This window comes from Syngnathus leptorhynchus, chromosome 4, assembly GCF_054491065.1.
Source record: "Syngnathus leptorhynchus isolate UIUO chromosome 4, UIUO_Slep, whole genome shotgun sequence".
Lineage (NCBI taxonomy): Eukaryota > Metazoa > Chordata > Actinopteri > Syngnathiformes > Syngnathidae > Syngnathus > Syngnathus leptorhynchus.
In genome coordinates, this window is record NC_141198.1 from 15,421,430 (window position 1) to 15,433,271 (window position 11,842).

At 45.5% G+C, this 11,842-nt stretch overlaps 2 protein-coding genes across 3 annotated transcripts; both read right to left on the minus strand.

Moving 5' to 3' along the window:
* Positions 1 to 921: 921 nt before the first annotated feature.
* sncaip (synuclein, alpha interacting protein) lies at positions 922 to 7,224 on the minus strand. 2 transcript variants are annotated; one of them, XM_085909211.1, is made up of 13 exons: positions 7,051 to 7,224; positions 6,151 to 6,230; positions 5,927 to 5,999; positions 5,468 to 5,752; positions 4,848 to 5,086; positions 4,553 to 4,748; positions 4,111 to 4,343; positions 3,836 to 4,015; positions 3,650 to 3,763; positions 3,454 to 3,579; positions 2,814 to 2,983; positions 2,653 to 2,706; positions 922 to 2,534 (listed from the first exon to the last, which is right to left on the minus strand). In XM_085909211.1, the coding sequence occupies exons 2-13, from the start codon at positions 6,205 to 6,207 to the stop codon at positions 1,772 to 1,774; spliced, it is 2,490 nt and encodes an 829-aa protein (XP_085765337.1). In that variant the 5' UTR covers positions 6,208 to 6,230; positions 7,051 to 7,224; the 3' UTR covers positions 922 to 1,771. The 2 variants fall into 2 exon arrangements, with proteins under 2 accessions (XP_085765337.1, XP_085765338.1); XM_085909212.1 differs by having other exon boundaries at positions 1,769 to 2,534; positions 4,848 to 5,083.
* A 1,654-nt stretch (positions 7,225 to 8,878) lies between these two features.
* lox (lysyl oxidase) lies at positions 8,879 to 11,535 on the minus strand. Its single transcript, XM_085909318.1, has 6 exons — positions 11,031 to 11,535; positions 10,710 to 10,818; positions 10,167 to 10,298; positions 9,588 to 9,744; positions 9,415 to 9,510; positions 8,879 to 8,998 (listed from the first exon to the last, which is right to left on the minus strand). Exons 1-6 carry the CDS (start codon positions 11,533 to 11,535, stop codon positions 8,879 to 8,881), a joined length of 1,119 nt encoding a protein of 372 aa, XP_085765444.1.
* Positions 11,536 to 11,842: the final 307 nt, after the last annotated feature.

Below are 11,842 nucleotides of genomic sequence, written 5' to 3' on the forward strand. Positions count from 1 at the left end.
TCCACTTAACAGGCTCAATTGATGAGGTCTGCCTGGCAAATTGGCCTTTGATGCCGCCCCCTGACTGGCCCCCACACTCCCACGGGGTCCCTAATGGGTGCCGGCCTAATGGCGCCCTCCATCACGTGCGAATATGAAACGTGACAATTAGCCAAACGAGCTTTAGCAGGAAGGAATAAAAACAACATGCTAGTTTTCGACATTGACACCTGTGGGGGCTCAAGGGTGGCGGGGGGATGCGGTGCTGCACGTCTAAGTGATAAATTCAAGGTCATCGATTGTACAGCACTTAAGAGAGCATGTATTCAGTTAAAGGCTACAAACTAACAGGAGCTAAAAACTGGCAGTCACACAGGTTGAATGATAACCTAAACACTGGCAACCACACTGATGAAATGCTATGCTAATATGCTAACAAAGAAATATTGGTCATGTAAGCTAAATGCTAACAAGCTAAACATAATAGAAAAACACAGTTACTGGTTAGTGCGGTTTACCGGCCGCATGCTAGTCAGATAAACCGTAAAAGAAGCTGGGGAAATACTTCTTGCTAAAACAAGCTTATCACTGGGAGTCAGATGGGCAAATTGCTGGTATAAACTTTCTGATAACCATACTAGGGAGGTTGGCCTCTGGCTAAATGCCACATGCTAACATTAAAAGATAAACACTCACTTAAAAGTTACTTTAACATTGATTTAGTTGCACGAGCTAAATGCTAAACAGTCCAAATCATTAGCAAACTGCTATATATTAATGTAAGTTAAACCCTGGCAGGTTTAAGTAAGGTTAAGTAGTGAGAATGAGTCACAAAAGCTAAATGCAAACAAAGTTACTTACCAGTGTGACGCCAACAACATGCTAATATGGCTACCTGGGAGCATGATAGCATTAAAATCTGCAATAAAAGAGCAGACGTCATGAGAAATACAAGATAACTTTTAATGTGTTAAGTGCTAATAATTATCGTGACATTTCACCTCATTTGGTTCTTCTTAGGAATAAAAATAACGTGGCATCTCTTCCTTTTGTCATAAGACCACTGAGCTATTAGCCTCAAAGACAATAATAAGCGCACCGGTCCAAGCATCAAATGAAATTGAAAAGATGTCATCGCAGCTCATTAGGTAGCGCACTTTTGCGTTCACTGCTGCCCCCTAGCGGATTGGCAGCTGTAACGCAAGTGCTGAGTGAGTGTATCCGTGAAAATATTGTACGACAATAATTCAGTTCTTGGTGCTAAAAAGGTTGGGGACCGCTGCACTCGGAGGCTCAGGATGGAAAAACACATCTCGTTTAAATAAGGTTGTGTGGAAAAATATTTGTAGTGTACAAAAAGTCATGATTAAAATGTTGCCAACGCAACAAGTCAAGAAGTAAATTGATGACCTCATGGAAAATATTTTGCGACAGTCTTTTAAGTCGGGTGTCGCTGTTGGTGTAGAGGCACCATGACAAAGAGTGTGACCCAAAAAAAAAAGTCTTAAGTGATTTGGACAAAGGATATAGTGAACAGTGATGTTGCTATGGCAACCAGTTCCGAACATCTTGGTTTAAATGAAGTTTGTTGCCATATTGACAAGACATGGTGAAAATGCTGATGTCATGAAGTGTTGCCCGTTTTGAAAATAAAAATTGAAGCGGGTTGATTTTAGCATCAGCGACATGTCATGTGACAACCTACTTTAAATACATTTGTTTGAAGAAAAAAAAAAAAAGTGACATCATGAATAAGTGTGATTATACAAGTTGTTGCCATGGCAAAAATTGTTCACACATTAGTGCTTCTGTTCTTGTTCTTGTGCTGGTTGTGTGACGTGTTGTGCGTGTTGTTGTTGTTGTTGTTGTTTGTGTTTCCGCTGAGCGTCTCCATAATGGACCTGAGCGCCCCAAAGGGCCTTTTTGCCTCTGAGTTTCCTGTGGGAATGGACTCCTTGGTGGTGGGTGCTGCCTTGCTAGGCTCCGCCTCCTGGTGCAGGTGCTCATTAAAGGTGACCCTGAGCTTGAGGCTGTGCGCCGTCTTCCTGCGTGACGACGGCGACTTGAGAGCACTCTTGGGACTTGTGGCCGCCGCCTTGGGGGGGCTGGCTGCGTCGTCCGTGGCGTCCGTTGCCTCGGAGGGGCTGAAGGCCACGCCATTGACCGGCTTGGGGATCGGCTTCCTGTCGGCCGGGGGGAGGTGCTTCCTCATTGCCAGGTGGAGGTGCTTGGAGGCGGGCTCTTCTTCGTTGACTGGCAAGTGGGTGGGCCTATCGGGTCTGGTAGCAGCGTCGGAATCCGATTCGCTAAGTGAACGTTGCATCATCTGCTTCAGGCGCGCCAGCTTCTGCTCGCGCTTCTCTGCCGATGCCACAGGTCCGCTCCGGCGCGGGCCCTCCCGGCTCGGACCCCCAGGCGCCGCCCCGACCTTAGAGGCATCGCAGGTGTCTTTCCGTAGCGCCGCCTCCTGACGCACCAGCCAATCGCTGTCCGCAGACGTCCCCTCCACGCTCAGCATCATCTCAGGCCACGCCTCCGTACCGGACGGATGACAGCTGAGAATGACACACAACCACACTGTGTGGAAATGTTGCGTGCGAGACAGCATATGTGTGTGTGTGTGTGTGTGTGTGTGTGTGTGTGTGTGTGTGTGTGTGTGTGTGTGTGAGATACCTGGTGTCAAATTTGTTGAGTTGTTTCTGTAGTGTTGCCTTCTCAGCCGCTTGTCTGCAACACACACGCCCGCACGTTTGGTCACGAGGCTTCACGAGCCGTGAGTTGAATGTTTGTCGGCGTGTTTCCCCCCCCCCCCCCCCCCCCCCGCACTGACTCACTCGGTGAGCTGCTTGGTCAGCTTGACAACCTGCGATGCTAGCGACATGCAGGTTTCCACCACAACCAGGTAGCGAGCGCACGGGCTGTGACCTTGACGTTCCGCCAGCTGGGAAGGTCGCTCGCCCTGCTGGTTTGGCACAGTCACGTTGGAGCCGTACTCCACCAGCGTCTATCCACACGCCCGTACACCATCACAGTTTTAGATTGGCATGTATGGTTGGAATTTGTAAAATAAAAACATGCATCATAACATACAGTATGAAGTGGAGACTGAGTGTACTTCAGCACTCCCTCCACTAGATGACAGCAGCAAACATCAAAACATCGAACCACCATCAATTCACACTGGTTTCCTTGCAATGAAGATACACTACCAGGAGGTGGCAGTATTGTGGCCTTAAACTGGTTTGCTATCTCTACTCTTTTATGTGTGTGGATCTGTACTCGAGTAATATCTGTGAGCAAGAACCGATACCAGGTACCGATACCAGGTATTAGTATCGGGCTATCGAGTAGGCTGCTGGCCACCAATACCGAAGGCAAAAAAAAATAAAAACATTTCTGACTTTAAGTTCTCCCCTGCAGTAGTTGGCGCTATACTGCGGCAGTTTGATATCGGAGTCAGAAAGATGATTGTACCTGTATACAGGTGAGGTGTCCGTACTGGGCGGCCACGTGTACTCCTGTGTTGCCGTTGTGGTCCACCTCATCCAAGGAAATGGCTTGCTCTTGCATGAACTGAAGCAGCCACAGCAGAACCTTCTCCTACGCACACAAACACAGAAATTGGATTGGGATTTGCCACGGGAAGAGAGCGGCAAGGACAGCGAGCGACCTGTCCGTAGCGAGCGGCGTAGTGTATCAAGCTGGGATGTTCTCGGCTGCAGCTCAACTCCGCGATGGCCTCCGTCTCGCTAACCATCCAACGCACGCACTCCAGGTGACCGTTCTGCGCGCACGAAAGGCAAAACGCTCAAGCCCGACCCCCGATGGCGAAGCGAGGCGGCCGCTCCGGACGGACCTTGACGGCGAGCCCGGCGGGTGTGAGCTGCTGCTGGTTGCGTTCGTTCAGTCCGTCCTCGCCCATCAGAGACGTGAGATGCTGCAGACACTCGGCGTGGCCCTGAGACGCCGCCACGTGCAGGAGATTGTTGCCCGCCTCGTCGCGGATCAGCGAAAGGTTATCGGCGGCCAGGTGAGGCTGACGGGAAGACGTTAACGTGATGACGTCACATTGGAATGATTTCAAAGGCTTTCAACCTGGAGGTCCGGCGCAGCGGCGTGCGAGTGTCTCACCAGCAATGAGATTTGACCTTCCCTGACGATGTTGATGATGTTGTGCTTCTTGCTTTCTTCGTCCGCTTCCGCTCCACCCCCCCTTCCTCTTCCCCCTCCTGCTGCGGGGCTCCACAGCTTGGCAGCGTCCTGCTTGGCCTGCAGGGGAAACAGGACGCCGGCGCCCCCTGCTGGAGGCTCCAGGCCAGACCTCTGGTTGTGGTTTTGTGCTTCCCTGGCCGACAGCAGCTTGTCTGGGTCAATCAAGCACACGTTGATATTTAGCATGTCGGGATGTCTGACCTGAAAACATCTGTGAGTAGCTCATTACAGATTCTGGCCTCTCGAGCTATCTATTCTCGATGTTTTTACAGATTCAAAGCTCTGTGACAATTTTTGTCCTAAAAGGTGAAGCTATGTTCATGAGCAGATGTGTCCCGACCACCCATCATGGGGTCCTTACCTCCCTCGGGGAAGGAGGAGTGTGACGTGGAGCAGCTGAGCAACGAGGAGGAAGAGGACAGTGGCACCTCCTGATGATGATGGTGATGATGCTGGAAGCTTCCTGAGGACTGAGAACGAGGAAGGTGCTGCAGGTCCGGATCCAGGGACTTGGACTTTCTCAGGTCCGACCACTTCAGGGGAGACAGGATGCACATCTGTAGAAGGAAGAGGAGGAGGAGACGAAAGCAAAAATGAAGAGGAGAAGATCATTTTGCTGACGAAGTGCCTGGCTGTGCGTTCACGCGTGCGTGTACCTGCGCTGCCACGTTGCTGCCGTTGTCCTCGTCCTTGTTGTTTTGCCGGCGCTGTCGCTCCAACGTGGCTCCGCCCACGCTGCTTGAGCTCACCAGCCGCTTGTCGAGGGCCCTCGGCAACGTCGACGTCTGCTGGCCGGACGACTTGATGAACGGCACGTCCAGGATCTCGTCCATGTCCAGGTCGTAGTGCTCCAGCTCCCCCAAGACACCCAGGTTGCCCCCTGGGATCGCCCCTGCTGGAGAGAAAAAAAATGCAAACCATTTCTGAAAGAAGTTTTTGAAGAAACTTTACAATGGGTCCTTGACACTCTTAACACCACCCGAATGATCGTGAAAATGACCTGATATGCTGCTTCACGTGTTTACAAAAATACTGTCGCTAATTTCCGATAGTCTGTCAATGGCATTTGGTATTGATATGTTAGCATTAAGCTAGCAATATGTCTGTGAGTATTTCTGCATGCTCCATTTCTATGCGTTGCTGTTCTTTGCCCGTTTAGGAAGTTATCACTATCGAGGCTAATTTTCCCATTTATGGCAATACATGTTAGCATTAAGCTAGCCAAATTGGGTTAAACTTCATAGGCGTTTAAAAGTTAAATTCTCGTTGCATTTACCCGAACCCGCACCGGCGCCATCGACCATCTTCCCTCCCATAGGATCAGAAGGCTGATTGTGGTCCTTAGCGGGCGGCCTAGCGTCACCCGCTCCTCGCTCCTGGTCTTGCTCTCGGACCTTGGTGTCCCAGCCAACAGGCTCCTCTCTGGTCTCAGGGTGATGCTTGAGAGGAGAAACCCGCTTCACGGGACGGAATTTACTGTGCGCCTCAGTCCCAGCAGCGGGTTTGATTCCCACCATGCCCACGTGGGACGCCACACCGCGACTCCAATTGATGGATGACGCTGCAGAGCAGAGCAAGAATAAAAAGAAGGGTGGAGATGAAGTGGAGAAATGGAGGAGGGAGGGAATGAAGAGTGAAGTGAGAAGGAATATGACTTATATGAGAAGAAAGCTTAGATGAAATGCAGTTCACACATATTCGCATTAGCATTAGCTAACACACTATGCAACTTTACCGGCTCTCTCCTCTGCCTGAGCATCGTTTCGTCTGGACAATTCTGGAATGTTCTTCAGAGACGAGACCGAATACTGAAAAAACACAACAAGGCAATTTAATTGATATTATCCCTTTTCATATCTGCAAAAATCACTCCATTTTTCTGCAGTCTTGCCAATTTTTGCATATTGGTCAGGCCCTAATGACCGCATCACAAAACCAGGAGGTGTGTGTGTAACTGACCACAGCGTCGTCCGAGAAGTCGATCTCATCCAAGTCCAAATACTCAGGAACCTCCATCTTCACACCTCATCACCTCCACCCTGCAAGCAATAATACGATAAAATTTTATTCATATAGAGCATTTCACAAGAGCTGCAGCTGTAAAACCCCGCTATACATAACAGAAAATAATGATACAACTACAAAGACAATGGAAGCTGTAAATTAAAACAGATTAAACTACATTAGTACTGAAATACATACTAGTAAAATTAAAAAAGTAATATAAAGGTAATAATGTATTAATAAAAATCTCATTTGGCATTGTAGCGTTCAAACGACACCATTATCCTCCATCACACACATCAATGACAAGACTAAAATAAATGTGAAAGTTTTAAGTCGTTTTCACTGGAAAGTTGTACTTTCAGTCTGGACCTGAAGGTAACACTGGGTTCGCCGTGATGCCTTCAGGGACAGTCTGAAAACATCAGACATCGTATAGAACAGACAGAAATCTCCAGTTGAACCAAAAACATATTATCCAACATGTACATAAATTGTCATAATTAAAGTTTAGGAGACGCATGGGTGCAACATATTGAAAGACAATTGTGCTTAGTGGATTGAACTTTAATTACAAGGCGATTTTTTTTTATAATACAAATTTGCTTCTCTTTTTTTAGGCGTATTTATCGTGATTAAAATGCGAGTTTCTTGTGCTCCCTTAATTGGCTCAATCGTGAAGAATTCACAAAGCTAGCAGGCTAATTATTTAGCATCCAGCGACGCTAACGGATTAGCCCCCCTCTAGCTCGTTAGCGAGCCGGACAGCTGGAAAAGGAGGCGACAAGAGAAAGTGAAGCTAGAAAAAAGGAGGACTTTTAAAAAGGTGCATAGATGATCAAGTATATACATTACCTGGTCAGATGGACGGCCTGGGGCAAAGCGACTGACGGACGGGAAGCTTGAAATGCAAATGTTGTTTTTTTTCCCCTTTTTTTGCTGCTCGATGCTTGCAGCACAAAGACTTTGACATATGTCCTCATAGAGTGGCCCTGAGGAGAAAGAGCGATCACTCTCCTTCCCACCCCGCCCCCCATGCGGCTAACGTCCACTTGCCGAGCGCCGGTTTAAGTATTCAAGATTATGAAATTATTTGTTACTTTTCACTGCAAAATTTTTTTAGAAGGCGTCAAAAGTTCGAATTTTATGCCATTTTGCACGACAACGTAACTGAAGGTGGTTTTGTTTTGGTCGGTCCATATTAAAAAGTATAATAATAATTTTTTCTATCGATTAAAGGTAAAATCAATCATATAATAATCTTATAAAGTACTTTCAATTAAAAATTGGATTTTTTTTTCTCTTACTAGAGTTAAAGCTACAGTGTTCGCAGATTGGGCCAATGATGTGAGCTTCGTCGAAATAGACGATCTTTGAGGAGGGATTCCGTTAGACGGGTTTATTCCCTTGACAATTTAAACAATTAGCCTACAATTAAAATAATAAAAAAACGACTCTTTCATTTAAGTGCGTACGGTTGTGCTGTTTAATACATATAATAATTGAACGTGAATGATGCGGCATTTAACATGTTTGGTGCGACATTCCAGTTTGCCTCCTTTCTTGCTGTAAATTTTAGGGATTATAATTACAATTTAGCTTCATGAAAGTATAATTATAGCAGTTTATGAAACTATAATTACACTACATAATGACAGCCTGTCTGTCGAAGAGACTTTCACAGAAATGCGCAGCAGTACCGCCCTTTAGTGGCCAATGTGGAAAACAACAACACCACCACGATGAGCAGACATCTTGAGTGACGTCATGGCAAGAAGGACTCAAGAATCGCGGCTTTAAATTTAATTAATGGTCATTTAAAATTCAAATTAAATACAATACAGTACATGTTGGTGTTTGTCAATGTTTGAAAATGATCAGAATGTTTTTAACACCAAGTTGAATCTCAGCTCCTGAAAGATCAGAAAAAGAAAAAAAAAGTTTAACTTCATTTTACACTTTTAGCTATACAACATCAAGATGTTTCAAACTAAACTAGATCCAATTTGTGTAGACTGGATTAAACTGCACTGGACTAGATGAAACTATTTTAAACTAGAAAAAGGACCATAAAGGACTAGGTTAAACTCATGTAGCTCATATTTAACTAATCTACCCCATCTTGAACTGGAATTAACTAGATCATACTCCACTAGATTATTATGGTCTAGATTAGTTAACAATTTATATTTAATTAAACTCCTGTGAACTAGACTAGTTTAATTCAGTCTAATCTGGATTTGATTGAACTATACTGGAAAAAACTGACTGCAATAAACTGCACTAGGTTAGATTAAACTAGTCCACACTAGATTAAAGTGGACTAAAATGGATCAAAATAGATAGGACATAAACTGATTAAACTGGATTCGACTTTATAGAACTAGACTACATGAGATTAATTTGGACAGGACAATACAATACAATACAATAGATTGGTACACTAATTTAAACTGGACTGGACTAGACTATTTTAGACCGGTTACGACTAGATTAAATGAGATTACCCTGCATTCACATCGACCAGACTAAATTAGACTGACTACACTACAATAACCTGGACTAGACTAAACTACATTCAACACGACAAAACGAGTCTTGACCAGTAACTAGATTCAATTAGAGATTAAATTGAACCGAAGTGGATTTAAATGGAATAAATTACATCAAGTGCTTTCTTTCCTCATGTTGTGGTCTTGCATGTCGACATGTGGGCAGCGTTTCCCGTGTAGTGGACATCACAGTGGACCACGTTGTTGGCAAAGTTTGATTCCTGAACTTTTTGCTTGGGATTTACGGTCACCTGACAATCAAAACAAGACAAACATCAACGCACCATCGTACCATGTGGCTAATGTCAAGAGCACAAGATAACTATTGTTTTCACGTTTTACTCGCTTGACTTCATGGTTTGATTGTTCTGATGTCTGAATACTCTTTAAAGTAAAAAAAACCTGAGTTGATTAAATTAAATACAAAAGTAGATATCTAGAATGGGAACAAATTGGATGCAATTAGATTGAACTGGTCAAGTACAGATTGAACTGGATCAAACTGGATTACGCACAATTTCAGTGCATGAAAATTTCAGTACATGAAATTTGATCTGACGATTAATTTGAATTCATATGAATTACAGTAAATCAATCTGGTCTAGACCAGATTAAATCAGACAAAACCAGATTAAATTGCGCAAATTTTTCAAGTAGAAAAATTAACCCTGAGTTTGTATTTTCCCGGAGCCACGTCGGTAATGTCGATCCACTGGCAGTCAATGTCAGCGTTGTATGTGTCGTAACAGCCCGGACTCAAACCCTGAACACGCACGTAGAGGAATGGCATGTCAGACTCCATTTTGAAGAAGACGTGACCAGGTGAAACCATACAATGACCTGCGTGTGTGAGGTGCAAGCGTATCTCCGGTAGTATCCCGCCTCGCAGGAAGTGTCCTCCAGACAGAAGCTGGCCTTATGTCCTTCCGCTACCGCCTTGTTGGTATCGGCGTCCACCAGCTCGTACAGACTAAAATCATCCATGCTGTGAAAGTGACTGACGCAGCCCGCAGATCAGATTAGACCAGATAGAATCATTTGGACAAAACTAGTAATACTGTATACCATTATCGTAAACTAGACTCGATTTAACTCGAATACATTCAAGCAGACTGGACCTGATGACTACAATGGGTATGAATGGACTGAACAAGATCAAAGAAGATGCTCAAGGATCTACTCAAGGATCTCAAGGATGCGATTTAAATCAATCCAATTTGCAGTTCACAAAGCAGTTCTAAGTGGACCGAATTTGGTGATTAAACTGGACTATACTAGACCCCAACGGTCTTTACCAGACTGCATTGTGGGATCCACTGAGGTCACAACATCGGGCATATCCTCCAGTCTTCTCTACTCACTATACATTCCAACACTACAAAATGACGTGCGCCCCCTAGTGGCTTTATTTGTTCTTACTTGTGACAGCTGTGCCACTCCCAGGTGTATGGAGCTTTGTTGGGCAGGAAGTCAGCGGTTCCTTGGTTTTTCACACGCTGAGGGAACCTCAGCAGAACTCTCGTGTCGTAATCCCCGGCAGACCTCGCAGAACTCCGCCACAACAACAAAACAAGCTAGCAGTTAGCTTGGCATTCAACACTCAAGATACTCGCTCACTTGTAGCACGTCGAGGGCATCGCCACACAGTTGGAAGGGAACGTCTTTACTGGGGATTGGACTCATGTAAACTGGATTAGACTAAATAGACAAACTGAATTGAGACTAGACAAGATTTATAGTCCTTCGTTACAGCGACAGCACTACATAAATAAATATCGTAATGTTTAAAATGGATTGAGACTGGATTTAAGTACATTTTTCCCCTGGATTGATGCGATTCACTGATTCAGACTGGATCAAATTGAATCCAAATGAATTCAAGTAGATTTTTGTGTTCAAAGATGACAGAAGAAATTTTCCACAGGATGAAATTGTTTTGTGTCGTAGGGTAGTGTGTCTCACGAGGCCAGGCAGTTCTCCTCAGCTGCACAGCGGAGGTTGTACATGGGAATTCTGTGGATGTAGGCGCCCACTTGGATGTGATATGCATCAGGAACCAGATCTGGAAGACCTGCGTGCAGTGATATGAAAACAACAAATAGTTCTGCAAACTGTAATCGTTTCCAAACAACAAGTTCAACAACAATCAGTTGGTTTTACGTAGTGGTCAGGTCAGGTCTGTTTACCTCGTGAACTGGTAGCCTCTTCCTAGCAAGGGGGAATCATCTTGTCTGACTTTTCAAGCCATAATGATACATTTGATATCAAAAAGACATTTCTTACCATTCTGGTGGTACCTGGTTCCATACCCGTGCCAATGTCGGGTCCATGCCCTGGGTCTGTAGTAGGAGTTGTAGTAGTTGTGGTACTGGTAGTAGTTGGACACCTTGTACGGGTTGTACGGATCATCTCCGACCATCCTGTCCTCTGCAGAATCTGGTCTTGGGTCTGATAGTGGTGATCGCCGACGCGCTATAGCTCGTAACTGCGCAGCCCCACGACTCGCTGGCACCCGTGGGACAGCTGGGATTGCGCCCGAGGTCTCGTTACCTCTGCCGAGTAGCACCACGCCGCTACCGGAAGAGCTCCTGTTCCGTGAAGGAAGCTGGTAGCGGGACCCCCGACTCGAGATGCTGAAGACTTGCCCGTTGTGGCGCCAAGTCAACCCTCGCGTCAACCCTCCTGTTGCCGCCTGTGCCGCATGCTGCTTCTGCTGAGCGCTTCTTCCGCTTCCTGTCGGTAGAGAACAGCAGAAGAACACAAAGACGGCCACAGGAACGTACTTCATCCTCTACTTGTTGTTCTTCTTGTGCTGGAGTATGCAGCTCGCATAAAGTCTGAGGAGCATGTGTGTGCGAGTGTGTGTTGTAGGGGAGGAGTTACCTCAGCTTCCATGAAACAAAACGACAAGAAAATTGACAGTAACCTTTTATGAAGAGAATACAAAACTGAAGTCGGCAAGTCATAATTGTCAAATTTTTGAAGTCCCTCTGAGTGAACATAAATGTTTGGCACTACAGAGAAGACAACCCCGCCGAATTTCAACGGTTAAAACAAAATTTCGGCAACGATCAAATACAATACCAAAAAATTTC